Genomic DNA, 23,254 nt, shown 5'->3' on the forward strand with positions numbered 1-23,254 from the left:
TTAAAACAACGCTGGAGAACTGAAATAAAAGTAGAAAATGCTGAAAACACTCAAAAGGTCAGGCAGTATCTACAGAAAGACAGAGTTAGTGTTGTTGCAGGTTGACATGAGAACACAGATGATTTTTGCATTACAATGTTTCTGAGAGGGCAGGGCCATGGATGCATACATCAAGATCATCTTGACAACAAGGGCCTCATCAAAAACATTAGAAAGTCTGCAGATGCTGGAAATCCAGAGTAACACACAGAAAATGCTGAAGGAACTCAGCAGGTCAGGCAGCATCTATGGATGTCGAAATTCCAGGCCTAGACCTTTCTTCAGGACAGGAAAGAAAGGGGGGAGGGGAAGATGCTAGAATAAAAAGGCAGGGGGAGGGGCAGGAGGATAGCTAAAAGGTGATTGGTGAAGCGAGGTAAGTGGGAAAAGTAAAGAGCCGGAGAGGAAGGAATCTGATAGGAGAGGAGAGTGGGCCATAGGAGAAAGGGAGCAGAAGGAAAATCAGGAGGGAGGTGATAGGCAGGTGAGAGGAGGTAAGAGACCAAAGTGGGGAACAGAAGAGGAGGGGAGGGGGATGGTGAGCACATTATTTTTTTTAAACTGGAAAATCAGGTTGGAGGCTACCCAGATGGAATATAAGGTGTTGCTCCTTCACTCTGAGTGTGGCCTCACCTTGGCACAAGAGGAGGCATGGACGGACTTATTGGAACAGAACTGGAAAGGGCCTCATCAATTGGGCAGCACACTACTGTAGCTGGTAGAGCTGCTGCCTCGGAGTTTCAACGATCAGGATTCAATATCTGATGTTATCTGTGTGAAATTTGCACATTTCCACTGTGATGGCATGGTTTTTTTCTGGGTGCTCTGGATTCTTCCCACATTTATCAGCATTGCTCCAGTTTTCTTGCACATCTCAAAGATGTGCAAGGTGATGGGCTAAATAATCACTTTAAATATTCTTGGCCAATCAGATTAGTGCAGGAGAAACAAAAATGGGTGACTAATCAGGCCCTCCGTTGATCAGGGACTACTATGGATGTTGCTCCCCAGCTGTCAACAGAATACACAAACCAGGCCTGTATGATCCAGCGAGCAAGCTGTTGCCCATGTAGCAAGCTCTTCCTCTCCACACAGCTGATGAGTCCAAAGGAATGCTGGAGACCGATACAGTTTGGCATTAGCGAGGTCACAGGAGTTGCCAGCCAGCATGGAACTTAATGTTGGACTGTCTGAGGAACACCAGCTCTAGATTTTTCCCCTCGGGGTTTACTCCCAAAACCTTCTCCATGAGTGGGTATAGCCACAAGGCAGCAGAGAATGAGATCCGAGTTTTCCCTCTCCTCAGTAAGCTGCCAACCATGGCTGACAAGCCCCAACTGCCTGATTACTTAACGTTGTGATAACCAGCGGTGTTAATGAGGTTAAGCTCCCACTACCTTATTAAATGCTCTCAACTGCATGCATCTCAAATAGCCTCTGACAACCAAGTCCAGATCCTACCCTTCACATGTGGCTTAGCTACTAATCCCGTTTGGACTGTTTCTACTGACAAGTGAAGGGGCAAATGTGATTTACCGGTGCCTTAAAACCAGTCACTTCAGGAAGATGGGGTGATAAATTGTCGGCAGAGATACGGTGGGCAAAGGGGCCTACTTTCATAGTGTTTGACTACAAAAATATTTGTATAAGTTCAAGTTATTTGTTCAAATTAGTAAATGGAGGAAAATGGTCAGCGACATCACCTGTTCCCTCAATATCACTTCTCTGAATAAGAAGGCAGAGCAGCGCTTCCACTTCCTGAGGAAATTGAGGCAAGGAAAGCTTCCCCCACATCCACCCACCTTAACTGCGTTTTACAGGAGCACCATTGAGAACGTCCTGACAAGTTGCATCACCATCTGGTTTGGGAGCAGTGTAGCATCGGACCAGAAGTCCCTACAAAAGACTGTGAGAACACCTGCCAGGACCATAGGGATTTCCCTACCATCCAATGGAGACATTTATCAGGAGCGCTGCATATGCAGGGACCTCAGTATTATTAAGGATCCCACCCATCCATCCAGTATCCTCTTTGACCATCTACCATCAGGCAGGTGACTCCGATGCATAAAGACAAGAATGGCCAGGATGGGAAACAGTTTTTTCCCCCAGGCTATTTGACTTCTGAACTCCTTGCTGCGTGGCATTCAAAGTGTCTCCAGATAATCTGTGCTGTACCCTACAGTATATACTTATGCATTTTGCTTATCTAAGTGTAATTCATTTGTAGATTTAAATCTTACTTTCCAAAGTGATTGTGTGTTATGTGTACTACCGTGCTTTACACCCTGGTTCAGAGAAACATCGTCTCATTTGGTGGTCAAGAGTCAAGTGAGGTTTATTGTTATTTAACTATGTACATGTATATAATGTATATAATGCACCTAGAAACGAGACATTTCTTCGAACAAGTACACATAACACATGATAACTTATGAAGGTAAAGATAAAATCTACAGATGAATCACACATAAATAACAAACTGAAGTCCATTAATATTAAATATTGTAAGGTACGGAACAGATTAACCAGTGACACATCAACTAAGATGCAGCCGGGAGTTCAGAAGCCTAATGGCCAAGGGAAAGAATCGTTTCTCATCCTGACCGTTCTTGTTTTTATGCATCATAGTCTCCTGCCTGATGGTAGAAAGTCAAAGCGGATGCTGGATGGATGGGTGGGATCCTTGATAATACAAAGGGACCTGCATATGCAGCGCTCCTGATAAATGTCCCCAGTGGATGATAGGGAGACCCCTATGATCCTCTCAGCTGTTCTTGCAGTCCCTTGAAAGGACTTCCGGTCCGATGCTCCACTGCTCCCGAACCAGATGGAGATACAACCTGTCAGGACACTCTCAATGATGCTCCTGTAAAATGCAGTTAAGATGGGGGTGGGGGGAGGTAGCCTTGCTTGCCTCAGTCTTCCTAGGAAATGGAACGCTGCTGTGCCTTCTTGTTCAGGTGAGAGCAGGTGAGATCATCAGTGATGTGAACTCTAGGAACTCGGTGTACATAACTCTCTCTATGATGGAGCCATGCATTCGCAAAGGGGAATAGTTTGTTTGCACCTTTCTTAAGTCCATAATGATTTCCTTGGTCTTATCCACGTTCAGGCTTAGGTTGTTCTTCTCACACCAATACACCACCTGCTCCACTTCCTCTCTTACTCCGTCTCATCATCGTTCTTGATAAGCGCAAACTTGATGACACGGTTTGAGCTAGATCTTGCGCCACAGTCGGGCGTCAGCAGTGTGAACAGCAGTGGGCTGAGCACACAGCCTAGGGTGTGCTTAGCATAATGGGACAAGAGACATTAATGCCCACACGGACTGACTGTGGTCTTAATGTTTAGAAGTCCGGGATCCAATTGCAGAGGGAGGTGCTGAGACCCAGTGAGGACAGTATACATGTACATAGTTGAAAGACAATAAACTTGACTTGATATGTTTGGTTTTACTGTATGATTCTTATCGCTGAAATATCATCCCTCATATCAACAATTTGACTTACCTCCAATCAATGGTAAGACCATTCGGCCAGCCTAGTGTTGTATTAATTAGTGGCTCTGCATTTGATCCATCAGCCCAGGCTCTCATAATTTTTGCAGGCCGGTACCAGTCTGTCCAGAAGATGTATCTGTAAGTAAATGAAGCAATGGCAATGTTCCTGTTACATCTACAAGAATTACCAAGAGTTCGATCCATAATATTTAATGTGATAAGAACTATGTATACTGATGTTTTCTTTCAATTTACCCCAACAGTGGATGCACAACAATAGATCTAGGATTGTTCAGGTTGTCAGCAATCACTCTCCTGGATTTATCAGCCAGTCGCAGGACAGATATGCTGCTAGAGCGTGTATCAGTCCAATAAAGATTCCTTGAAATCCAGTCAAAAGCCAGATCTTCTACTCCTTCCACTCTATTGGCAGCGAGAACTTCCCGACCTACATATCAGACAGAAATCTAAGCACTGCTGATTTTAAAAGTGAAGTCTGCTCATTAGTTACTGCAGAATTCCGTTTCAAGCTCTTAGCTGATAATTAACAGGAAGATAACAGTGAATACTGTTTTTTTTTAATTTCATATAGAATTTGTCGAGACAAATTAAAACCCAGAACACATTGGTGAACGCCAACCCTGTGGCTATTTGGTTTCACGATGTCACTCAATATGCGCATCGTCGTGGTACAAAGAAATAAATTAGGCGATGAAAGAATGTGTTCCTGTATTAATTTTTTATTTTAACTCAGTTCTAACCTCAGTACTACTTGATTGTACATAGGAAAGCAGATCACAGTAGCTGAAACACTGCCTTACTAGAGAAACAAAGCAGACTTTTAAAATTGTAGAAATTTTACTTCAAATTAAGTTTCTATCCTTAATTACAGCTCCAAGGGAACAACAGGAAAGTGACTAAAGTGGTCATTGGTCATTGTAAGTTGTCTGGTGATTAGGTTGGTGTAAATAGATGGGTTGGTGGGTAATGCGGCCTTGTTGGGCCGGAACGGCCTGCTCCACTCGGCATCTCCTTATGGATGTGGCAGAATGTAAAAAAATCTAAATAGACAGACGTACTTGATTAAACATCTGTAAAGTGAAACTATAATTAGTTAAGGTTGTTCATTTATTTATTTAGAGATACCTTATGGAACACACCCTTCTGGCCCAATGAACCACACCACCCAACAACCAACCAATTTAACACTAGCTTAATCACAGGGCAATTTATCACGACCAATTAACCTACAGTTATGTTTCGGGCCGAGACCATTCAGCAGGACCTGCTACGTCTTGATGAAGGGTCTTGGCCCAAAACATCGACTGTACTCTTTTCCATAAATGCTGCCTGGCCTGCTGAGTTCCTCCAGCATTTTGTGTGTGCTGCTACAACATTAATATGGAGGTTATTTTATTAAATGTTAAAAGATCAGAGATTTTTATGGTTTGTAAAGAGCTAGAACCTTCATTTGAACAGTGAAGAAATGAAAAAGCTGAGAAAAGTTAATCATTTTTTGAACTTGGTCACTACCTGTTCCATCTATTTTCTGTTTACAAATCAGATCATTCCTTGTATCAGAGAAAAAGATAGTCTGCTCCGCCGCATCAAAATCAATTCCTACAAAGTACGAGGGGTTTCTTGTCACAGGCAGGATGACATCTTCCTGTGTGGAGACGTTGAAAGGGATTCCACGAACAGCCAACTGGGATGAAAATAGGAGGAACTGGGTCACGGCTGCAGAAGAGAAAACATATAACATTCAGAATATTTTTCTATTTGACACGGGAATCAGAATAAAGGTGTGCATTCAGGTCACATTGGGCTAAGTACAGAGGACCTAGGAGACCAATGCAGTGAAAAGGTGGCGATGAAGGGATAGAGACAAAGGGAGAAGCGGACAGGATGCGGAGAAGTTAGGAAGGAGAAGAGTAGAAATTGAAGAGAAAAATGAGGAAAGAGGAGAGATGGAGATAGTATGGAAGAATAGCCATTAAAGAAGAAGAAAACTTGAAGACAGAGAGCCATTAAGACTCTATTAAATATAGAGGGACCTTGAGTTAAGGAGTAAGCTTGACGTATTTGCTTCTCAGTAAATGGCTTGATTCACGCTAAAGTTTTACATTGAATTACTGATTACTGTATCCACAATCTCTATTCTTCCACTGGGTGTAGACTGCATATTGTAGAATGGGAGAATTGGATTTACTTACAATTTACATTTATTAGAAACACAAAGGGGAAATCAATTTAGACTCACTGAGGAAGAAATAAGATTAAGGCTTACTTGCCTCATGTTACAAACACCTAACTTATGCACACCCTGTACAGATAAACAAGAATCTGGGAGAGTGGTGGGGTAGATGTGGATGGACTTGCTGCCTGACTCATGGCTGTGGCAACTTCTGCCAGGTGAGAATAGGGTGTTACTGTATCCCTTCTCTACCCACTGGCAGAAACTCTACCCCCAAGTTGCAGCAATCAGCTGGGTCAAGCCCAGTAGAGAAGACACTCCGGCTCACGCATTGGCTCAGTAAGGACATCTAGCAGCTACCCTTCCCATGCCTGCTCACTCTCCCATCACAGCTGTTTCTGTCACCCTCACCGACACACCATTTTATTTCCCACTTACAAATCATTCAGATTTATCAACACCATACAGGAACAGGACTCTGTTGTAACCTGGGGGGGCGGGGGGAGGGGAACTGCCTGTATTCACTTAAAGTCATAAAATCTCTCTGCTAAATGCCGAGCCCACATTGACCAGAAATAGAACATCGAGGCAGAAGGCCCGTCGCCGAGAGAGATGAAGACCCGAGGTTCAATCGATTTAAGTGCCGCGGCAAATCGGAAAGGTCAGGTACAGGCCAAATCGAAGTAGTGGGGTGCAGGCCCCAGAGTGAATCGAGGTGACTGAATCTGATGGTCTGACGATTTAGACCCTGGGACAGATTGAAAATATCAGGGTGTAGGGGCTCGCGGCGTGGGATGCTCCACTCTGCACCGAACTAAGGGCCAACGGACAAACTCGCTTTGTGGACTTCAACTCATAACACTATTCACTTGTGTTTATTGTTTAAATGACCATATTTTTTCTCTGCTCATTGGGTATTTGACGGTTCTCTTTTTCTCATTGGGTTTTTTTGTTTCGTGGCTGCCTGTTTGGAGACAAACCTCAAGGTTGTATAATGCACTTTGACCCACAATGATCTGCTAAGCAATGTAACCCTTCACTCCCACATACACCTCCAGTTGTCTTTCATCCATTGTCTATCTAAGAGCATCTTAAATGTCCCTAAAGTACCTGCCTCTGCTGCCACCCCAGGCAGGTCGTCCTAGGATGTATCTCAGCATTAGTAGTCTATTATTCTATAGTTTATAATGAGTACAAATTCTGAATTACAAAAAGTATTATTACCTGGCAAATAAAAAAAATTATAATATAATAAACTGATATTGTACTGCTTTCAACACAAGTATGTTTGAATATCAAATAATACAAAAGTGTAAGTACATCAGCCAATTGAAAAAGTTTCTGAAGTTTTGAAGCTTCTTCTTTCTTTCCGTGCCATTCAGCATGACACTCACAAATTTCTATGCATGTACCACGGACAGAGTTCTGTTTACAATATTGTCTGGTAGGGAAGGGCCACGGCACAGGATTGGAAAAGCCACAGAAAGTTGTAAACTCAGTCAGCTCCATCATGAGTACTAGCCTCCCCAGAATCCAGGACATCTTCAAAAGGCAGTGCCTCAAAAAGTTGGCGTCCATCATTAAAGACTGCCATCACCCAGGACATGCCCACTTCTCACTGCAGCTATCAAGGAGGTGGTACAGGAGCCTGAAGACACACACTCAACATTTCAGGAACAGCTTCTTCCCCTCCGCCATCAGATTTCTGAATGGAGATTGAACCCATGAACACTTCCTCATTATTTTTCCCTCTCTTTTTGCACTACTTACTTAATTTATTTTTATATGTACTTCTTATTGCAATTTTGGGTGACAGGTTGGTGATATGTCTCTACCAAAGGAGGTGTAAGCTGCTCCTTCCCTCCGCTAGTCTGCAGGTCACCCTTGGGGAAAGTATAGCACCTTCTCAGACACCATCCCACACCCGATCAGGGTTACATGAAGCCATGGGAATAGGAGGTAAGACGGTTGTATGACCAGCCAGTGCATATCTCAAGCCCTGGTTATGTGATCACTGACGCCAGGCAGACAATCCAGAGACTGAAAATGGCTGGTAAAGACACTGCCCAGAAGGCAGTGGCAAACCACTTCTGTAGAAAAATTTGGCAAGTACAGTTATGGTCATGGAAAGACCATGATCACCCATGTCATACGACATGGCACATAATGATGATGATGATGATTATTGTAACATACATTTTTTTATTATTGTGTACTGCTGCCACATAACAAGATCTAGTATTTGGTAACGAACCGGGTCGAGTCACAGATATCTCAGTGGGTGAGCATCTGGGGGACAGTGACCACCACTCCCTGGCCTTTAGCATTATCATGGAAAAGGATAGAATCAGAGAGGACAGGAAAATTTTTAACTGGGGAAAGGCAAATTGTGAGGCTATAAGGCCAGAACTTGAGGGTGTGAATTGGGATGATTTTTTTGCAGGGAAATGTACTATGGACATGTGGTCGATGTTTAGGGATCTCTTGCAGGATGTTAGGGGTAAATTTGTCCCACTGAGGAAGATAAAGAATGGTAGGGTGAAGGAACCATGAGTGACAAGTGAGGTGGAAAGTCTAGTCAGGTGGAAGAAGGCTGCATACATGAGGTTTAGGAAGCAAGGATCAGATGGGTCTATTGAGGAATATAGGGTAGCAAGAAAGGAGCTTAAGAAGGCGCTGAGAAGAGCAAGAAGGGGGCATGAGAAGGTCTTGGTGAGTAGGGTAAAGGAAAACCCCAAGGTATTCTTCAATTATGTGAAGAACAAAAGGATGACAGGAGTGAAGGTAGGACCGATTAGAGATAAAGGTGGGAAGATGTGCCTGGAGGCTGTGGAAGTAAGCAAGGTCCTCAACGAATACTTCTCTTCGGTATTCACCAATGAGAGGGAACTTGATGATGGTGAGGACAATATGAGTGAGGTTGATGTTCTGGAGCATGTTGATATTAAGGGAGAGGAGGTGTTGGATTTGTTAAAATACATTAGGACGGATAAGTCCCTGGGGCCTGACGGAATATTCCTCAGGCTGCTCCACAAGGTAAGGGAAGAGATTGCTGAGCCTCTGGCTAGGATCTTTACGTCCTCGTTGTCTATGGAAATGGTACCGGAGGATTGGAGGGAGGCGAATCTTGTCCCCTTGTTCAAAAAAGTATAGTCCGGGTAATTATAGACCAGTGAGCCTTACGTCTGTGGCAGGAAAGCTGTTGGAAAAGATTCTTAGAGATAGGATCTATGGGCATTCAGAGAATCATAGTCTGATCAGGAACAGTCAGCATGGCTTTGTGAAGGGCAGATCGTGTCTAACAAGCCTGATAGAGTCTTTGAGGAGCTGACCAGGCATATAGGTGAGGGTAGTGCAGTGGGTGTGATCTATATGGATTTTAGTAAGGCATTTAACGAGGTTCCACACGGCAGGCTTATTCAGAAAGTCAGAAGGCATGGGATCCAGGGAAGTTTGGCCAGGTGGATTCAAAATTGGCTTGCCTGCAGAAGGCAGAGGATCGTGGTGGAGGGAGTACATTCGGATTGGAGGGTTGTGACTAGTGGTGTCCCACAAGGATCAGTTCTGCGACCTCTACTTTTTGTGATTTTTATTAATGACCTGGATGTGGGGGTAGAAGGGTGGATTGGCAAATTTGCAGACGACGCAAAGGTTGGTGGTGTTGTAGATAGTGTAGAGGATTGTCGAAGATTACAGAGAGATATTGATAGGATGCAGAAGTGGGCTGAGAAGTGGCAGTAGGAGTTCAACCTGGAGAAATGTGAGGTGATACACTTTGGAAGGACAAACTCCAAGGCAGAGTACAAAGTAAATGGCAGGATACTTGGTAGTGTGGAGGAGCAGAGAGATCTGGGGGTAAATGTTCATAGATCCCTGTAAGTTGCCTCACAGGTAGATAGGGTAGTTAAGAAAGCTTATGGGGTGTTAGCTTTCATAAGTCAAGGGATAGAGTTTAAGAGTCGCGAGGTAATGATGCAGCTCTATAAAACTCTGGTTAGGCCACACTTGGAGAACTGTGTCCAGTTCTGGTCGCCTCACTATAGGAAAGATGTGGAAGCATTGGAAAGGGTACAGAGGAGATTTACCAGGTTTAGAGAGTATGCATTTTGATCAGAGATTAAGAGAGCTAGGGTTTTATTCTTTGGAGAGAAGGAGGATGAGAGGAGACATGATAGAGGTATACAAGGTATTAAGAGGAACAGATGGAGTGGATAGCCAGCACCTCTTCCCCAGGGCACCGCTGCTCAATACCAGATGACATGGCTTTAAGGTAAGGGGTGGGAAGTTCAAGGGGGATATAAGAGGAAGGTTTTTTACTCAGAGAGTCGTTGTTTTGTGGAATGCACTGCCTGAGTCAGTGGTGGAGGCAGATACACTAGTGAAATTTAAGAGACAGGTATATAGAGGAATTTAAGGTGGGGGGGGTTATATGGGAGGCCCGGCTTGAGGGTCAGCACAACATTGTGGGCCGAAGGGCCTGTACTGTGCTGTACTATTCTATGTTCTATGTTCTATAACAACAAATTTCATGACAAACGCTGGTGATACTAAACCTGATCCTGATTTTTTTGTTCAGAGTAATTTTCCACGACGTACACTGTCTACCACACTAAGTTAATTACTCTCTTCAAGGCATGAGATTGCAACTATGCAAAATATTGATGATTTCATTGAAACTATTAAATACTGGGAGATTAATGAATCGATTAATGATAAAAGGAAATTGTGGGTTAATTTAGTCACAATATTTGAAGATAATCATTAGATAATGACGAACAAAGTGAATTCTTGAGATCATTCACTTACCATAGCAACGTTTCTGATCGCGGTGAAGATCAAAGCCCAGCCTGCATCTGCATCGATAGCCTAGGCCTTGATTGTCTGTTGTATGACTGAGAATGCATATATGCTCACATCCAGCATTATTATGATCACATGGATTCCTCACTAAAATGAGCCATACAGAACAAAACAGGTGTATTAATTTAACTGTGCTAATTTAAAAGAAATGCAATTCTTATGCCTAACTGTAGCACACTTGTGGTGTCCAGGGAGGAGTAGCACCTCTGGTGAAGGTGCCATGATGTCCATTCTGGGGCAGCTCACTCACCTTTGGTCCCTACCAGGCACTCAGCTCTCACCTGCGGCTCCAAGTAGCTGTCTGCATGCGACAGCGGCCACACCCTGTACACCACTTCGACAGGCGGGCTAAACCAGTCGAGGGTAGCCAGCAGCCTCATACCCTAGTGTGTAAGGTCAGCTCCAGCAGACCAAGTGGATGAGGTCTACAGTGAGATACAACAGCCAGAAAGGCAGTACTGAAATGCTGTGTGGAGAGCAAGGGGCATGTCAAGGCATAGAAGACGTCATGATCATTCACTGTGGCTAAGGAAGACCCCAGTTTGTGACGCTTGTTTGTACCACTAGACCTGGACTTCCGAGATGAGAGAATGGAACTGCCCCCGTGCAACAACTTTTCCACTTTAAAAACCCTCCCGCACAAGTTTCCTGTCATTGTTGGACATGATGGACAATCACCATTAACACTCATGATTGGAACAGACTATTACAGCTTTTTTCATATGGTCGTATGCACCAAATATAAAGTAGAAACTGAAAACAGTTGGAAATGATTAGCGGGTTAGACAGCATCTGTGGAGAGAGATACAGCGTTAAAGTTTCAGAAACATTAACTTATAACTGACCTTTCCGAGGAGCAGTCAGAACTAGAAAAAGCGGCAGCATGTTTTACGCAGGTACAAGAAGGGAAAGGAGAGAGAGAAAGACAGCAGGGAAGCTCTACTAGAATGGAAAAAAGTAGAGATTAAGTAGGAGAAGAGATGATGACTGATGCAAACTGAAATGGAATGCTCAAGTAGAAATACAAAGGATGGGTACAACAGAAATGTAAACTAGAATAGTAAAGCTGTATCTCTAAATAAAATAAATTAAATTAAATTATATTCAATGGCTTCCATCTGGGGAAAAAAGAAAAGCAGTGATTTATACAAAGCTATAAGGTTTACACTTAATGTTAGTAAGGATAGTCAAATAGTCATTGTCATAGAAAAGTACAACAGAGAAACAGGCACTTCGGCCCATCTACTCTGTGCTGAAGCATTTAAACTGCCTACTCCCACTGACCAAGATATTAAGAAAATGTGAAAACACCTTTTTTTAATTTTGCCATTCCCTTTCTATTTATAACATGCAAATATGACACTGGACATTTTATTAGATACAGTCATAAACTAACAAAAAAACATCAGTTGACCAATTTTTGATTTTTATTGAATCATTTTCACTTTAAAGGAATAGAATTCTAACACTGTCATATTACAAGTATCTGTCTGCAGATACTGTACTTACCAAATGGCTGTTTGAATGCATGATATACTGTCAATCCATATGGCTTCAGTGAAGACTGATAGACAATTTGTGGGTCATTATCTATAGACTTATTGACTCTCATAATAGCCATCTTAGTCCAATCAGTATAGAATACTTTATCTTCAAAATGAGTGATTGCATAAGGATGAGGAACTGCCATACCTCCACTTGCAATGGTTTTCCTTGAAAAAAGCAAAGGTTTTACAAGGAATGAAAAAATATCTACTAGACATCAACATCAGAACATAAATTTGTTCAAGTTCACATTAAATTTATTATCGAAGTACATATATATGACTAAATACAACCATGACATTCATTTTCTTGTGGGCATTCTCAGTAAATCCAAGAACCATAATAGAATCAGTGAAAGACCACACCCAACGGGACAAACAGCCAATATACAGAAGACAACAAATTTTGCAAATACAAAAAGAAAAAAGAAATAATAATAATAAATAAATACCCTATAAATATTGGGAACATGAGATGAAGAGCCCTTGAAAGTGAGACTATAGGTTGTGGAACAGTTCAGTGATGAGGTGACCGAATTTAACCCCTCTGGTTCAGAAGCCTGGTGGTTGAGGAATAATAACTGTTCCTGAACCTGGTGGTGTGAGTCCTAAAGCTCCCGTACCTTCTTCCTGATGGCAGCAGAGAGAAGGGAGCATGGCCTGGGGTGTTGAAGTTCAAATTAATGTGGTTATAGTAGAATAAAGCTAAACAAGACATTTTAAAAAAGAATTGGGTGGATCATTAAATGGTAGTCTCTGCATGCCTATGCTAAAGATATGCTGAATAAACTCTTCTTAGGCTTCCAGCTGGGTGCAGGTTTTGATTATAACCAACATTTCAATGACAAACTCCGCCCCCTTCATCGGGTATGTTGCCTGGGCACGTCCAGTCCGGTGGTACTTATACCCCCATGGTCTACGGTGGCATAAATCGTGTGTCCGATCTCCCAACTTGTTGACAATCAAATTCCAGTTCTTACTTAGAGTGAGACCTTCATCTTTGTTAAAGTTCTTTTCCCCCAGTTACATTTCAATGGCTTCCTTTACCAGGTGGTCCCAAAACAGATTCGGAGCAAAAAGGCTGCGAGTGGAACGGCTAAGGATTTCCGGAGTGAAGGCATTTTACTACTTGGGGTAAAGGGAGGTAAGAATGTGCAGGAGCGTGACGTCAGCCAGTAGAGTGGGGAAAAGTTCAAAAAGAAAACCGCCATATTCGGCGGGCAGCAGAGTGATAGGGCTTTGGCTCAACGGGCTTAAGCAGTAATGAGGCGAGGTAGGTGTACATGTGTTAATTGAGGAAAGAAAGAATGTGTGAGGCCGGATTTCTGTGCTCGGTGTCAGATGTGGGAAGTCCTGGAGTCTCCCAGCCTCCCGGACGGCCATATCTGCACCCAGTGTGTTGAGCCGCAGCTCCTAAGGGACTGCGGTAGGGAACTGGAGTTGCAGCTCAATGACCGTCATCTGGTCAAGAAGAGCGAGGAGGTAATAGAAAGGAATTATAGTCAGGTGGTCACACCGGGGCCACGGAAGACAGACAAGTGGGTCACAGTCAGGAGAGGGAAGGGGAAGAGTCAGATACTAGACAGTACCCCTGTGGCTGTACCCCTTGACAATAAGTACTCCCGTTTCAGTACTGTTGAGGGAGACAGCCTACTTGGGAGAAGCAACAGTAGCCGTGCCTCTGGCACAGAGTCTGGCTCTGTAGCTCAGAAGGGTAGGGAAAGGAAGAGGAAGGCAGTAGTGATAGGGGACTCTATAGTTAGGGGGTCAGACAGGCAATTCTGTGGACGCAGGAAAGAAACACGGATGGTAGTTTGCCTCCCAGGTGCCAGGGTCCAGAATGTTTCAGATCGCGACCACGATATCCTGCAGTGGGAGGGAGAACAGCCAGAGGTCGGGGTACATATGGGTACCAATGACATAGGTAGGAAAAGGGAAGAGGTCCTGAAAACAGGCTACAGGGAGTTAGGAAGGAAGTTGAGAAGCAGGACCACAAAGGTAGTAATCTCGGGATTACTGCCTGTGCCACGCGACAGTGAGTATAGGAATAGAATGAGGTAGAGGATAAATACATCGTTGAGGGATTGGAACAGGGGGCAGGGATTCCGATTTCTGGATCATTGGGACCTCTTTTGGGGCAGGTGTGACCTGTACAAAAAGGACGGGTTGCACTTGAATCCCAGGGGGACCAATATCCTGGCGGGAAGGTTTGCGAAGACTACTGGGGAGAGTTTAAACTAGAATTGTTGGGGAGTGGGAACAGAACTGAAGAGACTGGGGAAGAGGTGGTTGACTCACAAATAGAGAAAGCTTGGAGACAATGTGTGAGGGAGGATAGGCAGGTGATAGAGAAGGGACGTGCTCAGACCGGCAGTTTGAGATGTGTCTGTTTTAATGCAAGGAGTATTGTGAACAAGGCAGATGAGCTTAGAGCATGGATCAGTACTTGGACCTATGATGTGGTGGCCATTACAGACACTTGAATGGCTCAGGGACAGGAATGGTTACTTCAAGTGCCATGTTTTAGATGTTCCATAAAGGACAGGGAGGGAGGCAGAGGAGGTGGGGGTGTGGCACTGTTGATCAGAGATTGTGTCACGGCTGCAGAAAAGGTGGATGTCATGGAGGGATTGGCTACGGAGTCTCTGTGGGTGGAGATTAGGAATAGCAAGGGGTCAATAACTTTACTGGGTGTTTTTTATAGACCACCCAATAGTAACAGGGATATCGAGCAGCAGATAGGGAAACAGATCCTGGAAAGATGTAATAATAACAGAGTTATCGTGATGGGAGATTTTAATTCCCCAAATATCGACTGGCATCGCCCTAGAGCAAGGGGTTTAGATGGGGTGGAGCTTGTTAGGTGTGTTTAGGAAGATTTCCTGACACAATATGTAGATAAACCTACAAGAGGAGAGACTATACTTGACTTGGTATTGGGAAATGAACCTGGTCAGGTGTCAGATCGCTCAATGGGAGAACATTTTGGAGATACTGATCACAATTCTGTCTCCTTTACAATAGCATTGGAGAGAGATAGGAACGGACAAGTTAGAAAAGTGTTTAATTGGAGTAAGGGGATTATGAGGCTGTCAGGCAGGAACTTGGAGGCTTAAATTGGGAGCAGATGTTCTCAGGGAAAAGTACGGAAGAAATGTGGCAAATCTTCAGGGGATAATTGTGTGGAGTTCTGCATAGGTACATTCCAATGAGACAGGGAAAGGATGGTAGGGTACAGGAACCGTGGTGTACAAAGACTGTAATAAATCTAGTCAAGAAGAAAAGCTTACAGAAAGTTCAGTGAGCTAGGTAATGTTAGAGACCTAGAAGATTATAAGGTTAACAGGAAGGAGCTTAAGATGGAAATTAGGAGAGCCAGAAGGGGCCATGAGAAGGTCTGGGTGGGCAGGATTAAGGAAAACCCCAAGGCATTCTACGAGTATGTGAAGAGCAAGAGGATAAGACGAGAAAGAATAGCACCCATCAAGTGTGACAGTGGGAAAGTGTGTTTGGAACCAGAGGAAATAACATAGGTACTTAATGAATACTTTACTTCAGTATTCATTATAGAAAAGGATCTTGGTGATTGTAGTGATGATTTGCAGCGGCCTGAAAAGCTTGAGCATGTAGATATTAAGAAAGAGGATGTGCTGGAGGTTTTGGAAAGCATCAAGTTGAATAAATCGCCGGGAGTGGATGAGATGTACCCCAGGCTACTGTGGGAGGCAAGGGAGGAGATTGCTGAGCCTCTGGCGATGATCTTTGCATCATCAATGGGGACGGGAAAGGTTCCGGAGGATTGGAGGGTTGTGGATGTTGTTCCTTTATTCAAGAAAGGGAGTAGAGTTAGCCCTGAAAATTATAGACCAGTGAGTCTTACTTCACTGGTTGGTAAGTTGATGGAGAAGATCCTGAGAGGCAGGATTTATTAACATTTAGAGAGGTATAATATGATTAGGAATAGTCAGCATGGCTTTGTCAAGGGCAGGTCATGCCTTATGACCCTGATTGAATTTTCTGAGGATGTGACTAAACACATTAATGAAGGAAGAGCAGTAGATGTAGTGTATATGGATTTCAGCAAGGCATTTGATAAGGTACCCCATACAAGGCTTATTGAGAAAGTAAGGAGGCATGGGATCCAAGGGGACATTGCTTTGTGGATCCAGAACTGACTTGCCCACTGAAGGCAAAGAGTGGTTGTAGATGGGTCATATTCTTCATGAAGGTCAGTGACCAGTGGCGTGCCTCAGGGATCTGTTTTGGGACCCTACTCTTCGTGATTTTTATTAATGACCTGGATGAGGAAGTGGAGGGATGGGTTAGCAAGTTTGATGATGACACAAAGGTTGGAAGTGTTGTGGATAGTATGGAGGGCTGTCAGAGGGTACAGCGGGACATTGATAGGACGCAAAACTGGGCTGAGAAGTGGCAGATGGAGTTCAACCCAGATAAGTGTGAAGTGGTTCATTTTGGTAGGTCAAATATGATGGCAGAATATAGTATTAATAGTAAGACTCTTGGCAGTGTGGAGGATCAAAGGGATCTTGGGGTCCGAGTCCATAGGACGCTCAGAGCAGCTGCGCAGGTTGACTCTATGGTTAAGAAGGCATACGGTGTATTGGCCTTCATCAATCATGGAATTGAACTTAGGAGCTGAGAGGTAATGTTGCAGCTATATAGGACCCTGGTCAGACCCCACTTGGAGTATTGTGCTCTGTTCTGGTCACCTCACTATAGGAAGGTCGTGGAAACCATAGAAAGAGTGCAGAGGAAATTTACAAGGGTGTTGCCTGGATTGGGGAGCATGCCTTATGAAAACAGGTTGAGTGAACTCGGCCTTTTCTCCTTGGAGCGACGGAGGATGAGAGGTGACCTGATAGAGGTGTATAAGAGATGAGAGGCATTGATCGTGTGGCTAGTCAGAGGCTTTTTCCCAGGGCTGAAATGATTGCCACAAGAGGACACTGGTTTAAGGTGCTGGGGAGTAGGTACAGAGATGTCAGGGGTAAGTTTTTTTATGCAGAGAGTGGTGAGTGCGTGGAATGGGCTGCCGGCAACGGTGGTGGTGGATACGATAGGGTCTTTTAAGAGACTTTTGGATAGATACATGGAGCTTAGAAAAATAGAGGGCTATGGGTAAGCCCAGTAATTTTTAAGGTAGGGACATGTTCAGCACAACTTTGTTGGCCGAAGGGCCTGTATTGTGCTGTAGGTTTTCTATGTTTCTTAAACCCACTGGCGCAGCACAGTAGTTCTGTGTCGTCAAAGTCAATCCTATGGTCATTGCAAATGCAATGTTATGCTACCGCCAATTTCTCCGGGTAACTCAAATGGATACACCTCCTGTGCTCCTTGATGTGGTTTTGCACTGTCTGTCCCGTCTGGCCGATATATACTGCCTCCCATTCACAGAAATCCTGTAAATGCTAGCCAACCTGGGTTCCAAATCATCTTTGAAACCTAGTAACGAGGAGGAACCTGTCACTACTCCCTGTCTTCCTATATTTCCACAGTTTCTGGAAGGGTCGCTAAGATCCTGAAGAAAAGCTGGACTAATACCATCCAGAAACCCGTAAGGAAGCTCAAATCACAGCCTACGTGGGTCAAAGATGACTTGGGACTCAGTTCGGTTGGCATTTACAGAATTTCCTGTGAATGCAGAGCACCATATATTGGCCAGCTGGGACGCACAGTGGAAAACTGCATCAAGGAACACAAGAGGTGTATCCGTTTAGGTTACTCGAAGAAATCAGCGGCAGCAGAACATTGCATTCACAATGGCCATAGGATTGACTTCAATAGCACAAAACTACTATGCTGTGCCAATGACTTTTGGGATTGCCTGGTAAAGGAAGCCATTGGAATAAAACCAGAGGAAAAGAATCTTAACAAAGATGAAAGTCTCACTCCAAGTAAGCACTGGAATTCAATTGTAAACAGGGGGAAAGAACGAAAACGTGACTGGATGAGGGCTAACCAATCAGGAAGGATGGACTACGGTGGGGGGGGGGTATAAATACCTCCCCCATCCCCAACTAGACACGCCTAGGCATCATTCCTGATGAAGAGTTTGGCATTGAAACACCAGTTATAATCAGTACCTGTACCCGGCTGGAAGCCCGAGAAGAGTTTATTCGTCATACATGTCAGCAAAGCACTAGATCCTTTTTCAATAAAGATATGCCTTTGCCAGTGGAATATGGCGTTTACTTTCAAACAGTCGCAAAATAAAACTAGTATTGTTCTCATTGGCATCAATGAACATTTCTAGTTCCTTCTTTTTATTTAGTTAAGTTTATTTATTTATTGAGATAGAGTGTGGAATAGGCCTTTCTGGCTCTTCGAGCTGTGTTGCCCAGCAACCCCTTATTTAACCCTGGCCTAATCACAGGACAATTTACAGTGACCAATTAACCTACCAACTGGTAGATTTTGGACGGTGGGAAGAAATCAGAGCACCTGGAGGAAACCCATGCTGTCACAGGGAGAATGTACAAACTCTTTGCAGGCAGCAGCAGGAAGAGAACCCGGGTTGCTGGTACTATAAAATGTGCTAACCACTACACTGTGGAACCACAAAGACTTCCACAAAGATGGCAGGGGGCTTAGCCGTGGCTTTCCAGGTCCAACAAGTGGTGCAAATATTTGCTTTAAACCTTTTGTTTATGATCGCAAGACCCTGTTAGACATTGGTCATACAAATTACTGCTGGTCAGGTTTATTAATTCATTGGGAGACCGATGGCAGAGGAACTGTGTGCCCTCAGGTTGTTGTACAGAACAAGCCCTCACACCTATTGCAGCCACCCAGGGGAAGAGCCGCCAGAAGCAATCTTGGAGAGAACAGAAACACAGTGGGTACGCTGGAATACGTGCAGAGTTGGGGACTGGCCTCCGCGGGTCAGACCTCCTGTCGGAGCTCTCCAGGTATTGGCTCCTGGAACACAAGCTGGATTACCTTTTTCTGAGGCTGACCCCGTGCAAAATGAGGAACTACTGCAGCTTGTTCTTGCAGAGATGGGGCTCCAGGACAACATCTCCAATAATGCCACTCAGGGACTTGTACTATCATAACCATACACATTGTGTGTGACTGTGTTCTGAAATTTATTTCAATATTTTGTCTAGCTGTGTAAATGTACATGGTTGAATGACAATTCAAGTTTCATGCAATAACTGACAATCAGTATCAGAACACAGATGAAAAACAAGCAGAATATCAATTAATTCATCTTCAAAGTTCGCCTTTCTCCAATTTGTGCCCATTTTCTTTTTTTAAGTAACTCTTAAAAGGCTCAATGATAAGACACAAATAAAATAATATTATTATTTAATTTTAATCTATCAGAATTTTATTTACACTTTAACAAAGCATTGTCTTTATTATCAATGGTCCAATAATGATATTAAGCACCTAATGAATGAGATGGCAATCAAGTCGGATTCTTTTGTGCAACCTTCTCGATCTTTTTTAATAAGTGAAGCACTGAAATAACTTATCACTGCTGAATTAATTAAAAACACATCCAACAATTAATAACAGCACTTTATTTCACTTTTGCAATTTTAAGTGAATATAAGACCATAAGATATAGGAGCAGAATTAGGCAATTTGGCCCATCAAGTCTGCTCCAGTCTTTCATCATGGCTGATCTAATTTTCCTCCAAGACACAGTCTCCTGCCTTTTTCTTGTATCCCTTCATGCCCTGACCAATCAAGAATCTATCAACCTCCGCCTTAAATATACAAAGACTTGGACACATGGCTGCCTGTGGCATAGAATTTCACAGATTCACCACTCTCTGGATAAAGAGCTTCCCTCTCATCACCATTCTAAAAGGATGCCCCTCTATTCTGAGGCTATGTCCTCTGGTTTTTTACTCACCCACCATAGGAAACATCCTCCCCACATCCATTCTATTGACGTCTTTCAACATTTGATAGGTTTCAATTAGGACACCCTTCATTCCTCTGAATTCTAGTGAATACAGGCCCAGAGCCATCAAACACTCTTCATATGACAAGCCATTCAATCCTGGAATCATTTTCATGAACCTCCTCTAGTTTCGGCACATCCTTTCAAAGACAAGTGGCCCAAACTTGCTCACAATACTCAAAGTGAGGCCTCACCAGAGCTTTAGAAAGTCTCCACATTACATCCTTGCTTTTACATTCTAGTCCTCTTGAAATGAATGCCATCATCACATTTACTTTCCTCGCCACAGACTCAACATTGCCCAGAAGGAGGCAATGGCAAACCATTTCTGTAGAAAAATTTGCCAAGAACAATCATGGTCACGAGAACCATATCATATGACATGGCACATAATGATGATGATGATGATGATAATGACAACAACAACAACATGCTATGGCCAGTTCCTTCAAATTAGTATTTATTTATTTACTTGTTGATTGATTGGTTGAGGTACAGCACGAAACAGGCTTTTCGGGCCCTTCGAGCCACGCCACCCAGCAATCCCACCATTTAATCCTGGTCTAATGATGGAACAATTTACAGTGACTAATTAACCTACGAACCGGTTGGTTTTGGATTGTGGGAGAAACCAGAGCACTCGACTGAAAGCCACACCCAGCACAGGGAGAACGTACAGGCAGTGGGGGGAATTGAATCTGAGTTGTTAGTTCTGTAAAGTGGTGTGCTAACCACTACACTAAAACACTGAACCACAATCAACTCCGGGATGTTTCATATACTGGCAATAAAGTGATTCTGATTCTGCATAAAATTACATCCTCTCTAATAAATTAACATGAGCTTACTGACCCTCAAGATAAACAATTCCAACAACTCCCCAAATGATTTATTTTCTATGAAAAAAATCTAGCCAACAGTTACTTACCTTGCAAGTCCATCATATGTTACAGTTTCAATATAATCAAAACGGCTATCCACCCAATAAAGTCGTTTTGTAATAATGTCCAAGGTTATTCCAGCTGGCCAACCTAGTTTGGTCCTGACCAACTCAAGCCGATGGGTTCCATCCATGAAAGCGCGCTCCAGTTTAGGGAGACCAGAAGCATCATTCCAATCAGAGAAGAATAGATAGCTGGACAGAAATACAGAGTTTGATCAATCAGTTTGAATCAAAACTCACCAACACAAAAAGTGGAACTCTTCTACATTCAGTGAAAGAAATTGCTTGTTCAAAGTTCAAAATAAATTTTATTAACGAAGTACCTATATATCACCATATAAAACCCTGAAATATAAAATATAAAACTGGCGTACCAATGGTGAGTTGGAGATAACCAGTGCACCAATCAGGAGTTGGAGAGCTCTGGGAGAGGAGGCAGCACACAGATCTGGGACCGAAGTATAAAAAGGGGAAAGCTTTGGGGGAACTTTTAAAAGACTTTCGGATAGGTACGTGGAGCTTAGAAAAATAGAGGGCTATGGTAAGCCTAGTAATTTCTAAGGTAGGGACATGTTTGGCACAACTTTGTGGGCCGAAGGGCCTGTACTGTGCTGTAGGTTTTCTGTTTCTATTAACTCGGCTATAACTAGTGCACCAATCGTGAATTGGAGAACAGGGAAGGTTCAGGCTTAAAAGGAAGATATTGCCTAGTCATAGGGGATTCCATAGTGAGGGGAAGAGACAGGAGGTTCTGTCAGCCTGATAGAGATATCTGCATGGTGTGTTGCCTCCCAGGTGCCAGGGTATGGGATGTCTCAGATCAGGTGCAAAGTATTCTGAAGCAAGAGAGTGAACAGCCAGGAGTCTTGGTACACGTTGGTACCAATGACGTTGGTTAAAAAAAAAAGGGAGGAGGTCCTGAAGACAGAATTCAGGAATTTGGGTAGGAAGCTGAAACGCAGGACCTCCAGGGTAGTAATCTCAGGATTGCGGCCTGTCTCACGTGCTAACAAGCGCAAGAACAGCATGATCAGGCATGTTAATGTGTGGCTCAGAGATTGGTATAAGGGGGCAGGGCTTCCGGTTCCTGAATCACTGGGGTCTCTTCTGGGGGAGGTACGACCTGTACAAAAAGGATCGGTTGCACTTGAACCCAAAGGGGTCCAATATCCTAGCAGGCAGTTTTAATGGAGCTGTTAGGGAGGGTTTAAACTAACTTAGTGGGGTACGGGAACCAGAGTGATAGGGTTGAGGAAGGGGGAAACAGAAATAAATCAAAAACAGCATGCAACAAAGATTATAGAAAGAACAGGCAGGAGATGAGGTATAATCACAGTAAGTGGGATGATTTACAGGTCAATAGAGGTGTGGAGCAGTTAAAACAGAGAGCAACAAATACTGGACTGAAAATGTTATATTTGAATGCATGCAGCATAAGAAACAAAATGGATGATCTTGAAGTTCAGCTACAGATGGGCAAGTTTGAAGTTGTGGCCATCAATGAAACTTGGCTAAAGGATGTCTGCCACTGGAAGCTGAACATCCAAGGATATATGGTGTATTGGAAAGATAGGTTAGTAGGCAGAGGGGGTGGTGTGGCCCTATGTATAAGAAATAATATTAAATCAATATGAACTGAGAGCTTGGATACATACATGGAATTATGATGTAGTGGCCATTACAGAGACTTGGCTGGCACCAGGGCAGGAATGGATTCTCAATATTCCTGGATTTCAGTGCTTTAAAAGGGATAGAGAGGGTGGAAAAAGGGGAGGGGGGTGGCATTACTGGTCAGGAATACTATTATAGCTACAGAAAGGGTGGGTAATGTAGCAGGATCCTCTTTTGAGTCAATATGGGTGGAAGTCAGGAACAGGAAGGGAGCAGTTACTCTACTGGGGGTATTCTATAGGCCTCCTGGTAGCAGCAGAGCTGCAGAGGAGCAGATTGGGAGGCAGATTTTGGAAAGGTGCAAAAATAACAGGGTTGTTATCATGGGTGACTTTAACTTCCCTAATATTGATTGGCACCTGATTAGTTCCAAGGGTTTAGATGGGGCAGAATTTGTTAAGTGTGTCCAGGATGGATTCCTGTCATAGTATGTGGACAGGCCGACCAGGGGGAATGCCATACTAGATCTAGTACTAGGTAATGAACTGGGTCAGGTCATGGATCTCTCAGTGGGTGAGCATCTGGGGGACAGTGACCACCGCTCCCTGGCCTTTATAATTAT

At 43.6% G+C, this 23,254-nt stretch overlaps 1 protein-coding gene across 1 annotated transcript in view; it reads right to left on the reverse strand.

The window, feature by feature from the left end:
- The window catches only part of lrp2a (low density lipoprotein receptor-related protein 2a), a 405,821-nt gene that overhangs the window by 285,816 nt on the left and 96,751 nt on the right, over positions 1-23,254 (reverse strand). Inside the window, exons 11-16 of the mRNA XM_072259785.1 lie at positions 21,007-21,213; positions 12,105-12,307; positions 10,542-10,682; positions 5,075-5,278; positions 3,797-3,989; positions 3,552-3,677 (exon numbers count right to left, since the gene is read on the reverse strand). Of these exons, the coding sequence (XP_072115886.1) occupies positions 3,552-3,677; positions 3,797-3,989; positions 5,075-5,278; positions 10,542-10,682; positions 12,105-12,307; positions 21,007-21,213 (1,074 nt within the window). The remainder of the gene's footprint in view (positions 1-3,551; positions 3,678-3,796; positions 3,990-5,074; positions 5,279-10,541; positions 10,683-12,104; positions 12,308-21,006; positions 21,214-23,254) is intronic.

Source organism: Mobula birostris, chromosome 6 (genome assembly GCF_030028105.1).
Source record: "Mobula birostris isolate sMobBir1 chromosome 6, sMobBir1.hap1, whole genome shotgun sequence".
In the NCBI taxonomy this organism is placed as follows: Eukaryota; Metazoa; Chordata; class Chondrichthyes; order Myliobatiformes; family Myliobatidae; genus Mobula; species Mobula birostris.